Below are 3,984 nucleotides of genomic sequence, written 5' to 3'. Positions count from 1 at the left end.
ATTTTCAGACCTCTCCAGCCAACACTCCCCCATGTCCATGCCTCCATATTGCTTTTATTACTGAAGTTTCACAGTTTCCACCTCTGTCTGTTGTTATGCTTTTCTGCAGAGTTTTCTTCTTACACATTTGATCATTTCAACAACAAAAAATGTTAATTGCATGAACCTTCAGCATGTTAGGAAGTAAGATCTTGGGAGTACAGAAGCACCGGAATTGTGCCAGGCAGGTTTTAAAGACATAATTGCTAGGAATTACAGCTTAGATTTGCTTCAGGGTGTGTATGAATTCTCTTTTGTTTTAAGCTTGCAATCAGGTCTGCGGTTGTTTGCCAGCCCTGTTTGATAGTGATTCACCTTTGCACCTTTTGGCATACACCGTAATGTCAAATGTTTTAGGAATGCATGGTTCAGTGTAATGAGTATTTCCCAAGGACCAAAAACATACCTTCCTATTCCAAGAAGTTCCTTTTTTAACTTTAGAGTTCATGCAAAATTCTGTTGCAATTAACTACAGAAAATGACTAACTTGCAAAAAATAGAAAACCACATTGTATAGTTACTGTTTGAGTGCTTTGTAGTGGTGTATTTTCTTTCTCAAATTTCCAACTAATGAGTATACTTTTCTAACATTTCAAATATAGAAACTGCACTTGATACGTGTTTCATGACATAGATGTGAGCACAAAAGAGGATGCTGACCAATAGTAACATACCACTGTATGCAGAACTGTGAAGTTGTCCCAATAATATCACCCAAAATTTAAATTGTTGTTCCAGATCTTTTTTGTTTGCAGGTTTGAATCTACAGAGGCACCACTGTAATGTGTCCAGCTTGTAAATGGACAGTGGCACAGAGGGAGTAGCCTGCTATTTTATAAAACTGCAAGGCAACCCTAAATTATCGACAGATGCTGCTGTGACTTTCCTATTCGCAGCGCAGGCTGAAGAGATGGGACATTAAAAATACGCAACCTATGTCCAGATGGCGATCCAACATAGAGCTATTACACTTGACCTCAAGCAAACATGAGCTCAAACCACGTAGAGAAAAACACATTACACAGCAGGATCACTGGTGCACATGAGAAGTCGCAGCTCCACTCTTTCTCAGGTAGTCATCTACAACAACCTACAATTTATGCATTTAGGTGTTTGGTTACTTGGTGTTTTCACTTGTGGAGTTTCCCAAAGGACAAAGGCTGCAACATTTGAGGAAGACGTGTCCCGGCAAGAGATTTGTGTCACACTTGCAGATAAGAGCTCCTATTGAGACAGCAGCATGTATCACTATTATGCCATTGCAGAGGGAATAAACTGAATGTCTGTATGTTACATACACATATACTGCATCTTCATACTGTAGACCAGCTTTAGGCTTTAGGAGGGGCTGGCATGCAGCCTGAGGTCCCGCCTCCAGGTGACGTCACTAAGGAGTCAGGGATCAGAACTCCACAATTCCCGCAGACTAGTCAGACTCGTCCGGTGTTGCCTTTGCAGTAGACACATCCTCATCGGACTGGCGAGTTGAGAAAGGTACTGTACTTTAGTTAACCTCAGAAATAGACAATAAAAACATCTGATGACGGCTGTATAGCAGGCTCTGGGATTCGAACCGCCTTTAAGAGACTAGGCTGCTTTTTAGGGTAGACAGATGTCTTTATGAGCAATTAACGGCGCTAATAGTACTGTCAAACCTAACCTTGTGTCTGCAGTGCGTGGGAACGCTTTCTTCAGTGCAGCTGAGTGGTTTTCATCCACTGTGGTCAGACTGATCATAAGTTCTCAAATTCTGTTCCACTTTTTGCGTGCCTTGAGGTGAATGTCAATCATGAGTACATTTGTGCGCGGTTTATATGTGCATGCTGTGCAAGACTTCTAGACTTTCCGTTTTGTTTTTTAAACCTCAGCCTAAAAAGAACCTATCCGTTTCATAAAGATTCGTCGTGTTGTTATCGTGACTGTTGTCCATGTGAACAGCATCGTCTATAGGCCTTTTTGAGGAACTGAACTAATTGAAGGTAAAATTTCGTTTTCAAGAATGCTCTTAAAACTTTTAGTGAAAATTCAATAAAAAAATAACCTCATGCATAAACATTTCTTTTTCTTTTTATTGCAGATCTCACGACAATGATGGAGCTAATGACTGCTACCCCTTTCTATCACATCAATGCAACAGATGCCACTGGGAAAAATGGCAGTTTGTATGAAGATGACGAGGAGTATGACTATAAGGACGAGCATGCTGAGCTGAGACAGTCTCTCAACATCATGTCTCTCATTGTTTACAGCCTGGCCTTTGTTCTTGGTGTACTCGGGAATGGAGTGGTGATCTGGGTGACCGGGTTTAAGATGAAGAAAACAGTTAACACAATTTGGTTCCTCAACCTTGCCATTGCCGACTTCCTCTTCACAGCATTCTTGCCCCTGAGTGTGACGTACACAGCTTCGAATTTCCACTGGCCTTTCGGCAGGTTCATGTGCAAACTGAACAGCACTATAAGCTTTCTGAACATATTTGCCAGTGTCTACATTCTGGTGGTGATCAGTGTGGACAGATGCGTGTCTGTGGTGTGGCCAGTCTGGGCCCAGAACCACCGAAGTGTACGCAAGGCGTCCTGTGTGAGTCTGGGTGTTTGGGTGCTGGCTCTGATTCTCAGCGCTCCATACTTCTTCTTCAGGGACACAGGGCCATCATATAACAATGAAGACATCATCAACTGCTTCAACAACTTTGCTTTTTCTGATGATTATGAAACACCGTCTGTGAATCACCTGCGTCAATTTCGTCATCAGGCCATGACCATTACTCGCTTCCTCCTGGGCTTTGTAGTCCCCTTCACTGTCATTGTCTCCTGTTATGCAATCCATCGTCTCAGAAGAAACCGCACCCTGGCCAGCAATCAAGTCGCACTTTAAGATAAATTCCTGCCTTATCACCACTTTTTTTCTGTCTGGCTCCTATTCAAAATCATGCTCTTATTGAGTTGGTAATTTACGGCTACTAATACAAAGTAAACATTATTCCATGCATCACTATCGGGATCCCATACAACTCAGCCGGCCTTTTCTCAACACTGCCTAACCAACTGCTTATTTTCATGTGGTTCAATATTTCAAGGAAGCCGCAAATCCATCTGAATTGTACTGAGACTGCCTCCAGGAGGAAGATAACAAAGTCAACATACACCAGTCAGAGCAGAGGAAGTGATGCATAACACGGTGTAAGATTGTGTACATATGGACAGGAAGTAAACTGTACATCATTGGACAGAGATATAAAGTATGTTAGTTAGCCAAATGCCCTAGATCTGTGTCTCTCCTCGCAATCAATCTTTTTGCTCTTTTTGCACATAAAATCACTATTGAATGTGGTATTTCTCTACAGTGACTGAGCACGCTTGCATCCAATCTCTACGTTCTACTAGCATCCATGTAAGACACCAGAAAATGTTTCACTTAAATGTACTTCTGGTTGATAAATTTTTTTTTATGCAAGGACAGCTATTCATCTAATCAATAAACATGGAGTTAGTATAATCTTATGGTTTTATTTTGTATTTATGTTTTGCTTTACTTTGGTTCCATCCCTTAATCGTGGGACAACATGAACGGAGAAAGAATGTATGACACCTTATCTCCCATAAACTTTAGCCTATATTTTTGTTAACTGCCATAAGAGCTTTTATTTTGATTTTATGTTGTTTGAATTCTATATGAAATGATGAGTTATTTGTTGTTTCCAGTCTGATTCATCTTTTATTAAATACAAACATATCTGACTTTTAACTGTTTTCTACTCATTGTGCATATTATATTACTGCATCATTTTACAAAAACTGATAATACTGCAAGATGGTTTGTTGATAATTTCTAATAATTATAGATTTGTTTAATAATAATTATTTTGACAGCAGGAACTGTTTTAGATATTTATAGTCATAGCCAAATTATCCATACCCTGGCAAATCTTGTACTTAAAAAGTA

General features: G+C 40.1%; 1 protein-coding gene across 1 annotated transcript; it reads left to right on the top strand.

The window, feature by feature from the left end:
• The first annotated feature begins 1,438 nt into the window (after positions 1 to 1,438).
• fpr1 (formyl peptide receptor 1) lies at positions 1,439 to 2,916 on the top strand. Its single transcript, XM_035672149.1, has 2 exons — positions 1,439 to 1,533; positions 2,117 to 2,916. The coding sequence occupies exon 2, from the start codon at positions 2,128 to 2,130 to the stop codon at positions 2,914 to 2,916; it is 789 nt and encodes a 262-aa protein (XP_035528042.1). The 5' UTR covers positions 1,439 to 1,533; positions 2,117 to 2,127.
• Positions 2,917 to 3,984: the final 1,068 nt, after the last annotated feature.

The sequence above is a fragment of the Morone saxatilis genome, unplaced genomic scaffold (assembly GCF_004916995.1).
Source record: "Morone saxatilis isolate NCDOM2014 unplaced genomic scaffold, NCSU_SB_2.0 Contig24, whole genome shotgun sequence".
Lineage (NCBI taxonomy): Eukaryota > Metazoa > Chordata > Actinopteri > Moronidae > Morone > Morone saxatilis.
The sequence above is the reverse complement of the archived record's forward strand: the minus strand, read 5'-3'. Positions and strand labels throughout refer to the sequence as shown.

Bases quoted from the DNA above. Each gene is read 5' to 3' on its own strand.
- fpr1 (XM_035672149.1), top strand. From the start codon at position 2,128: ATGATGGAGCTAATGACTGCTACCCCTTTCTATCACATCAATGCAACA.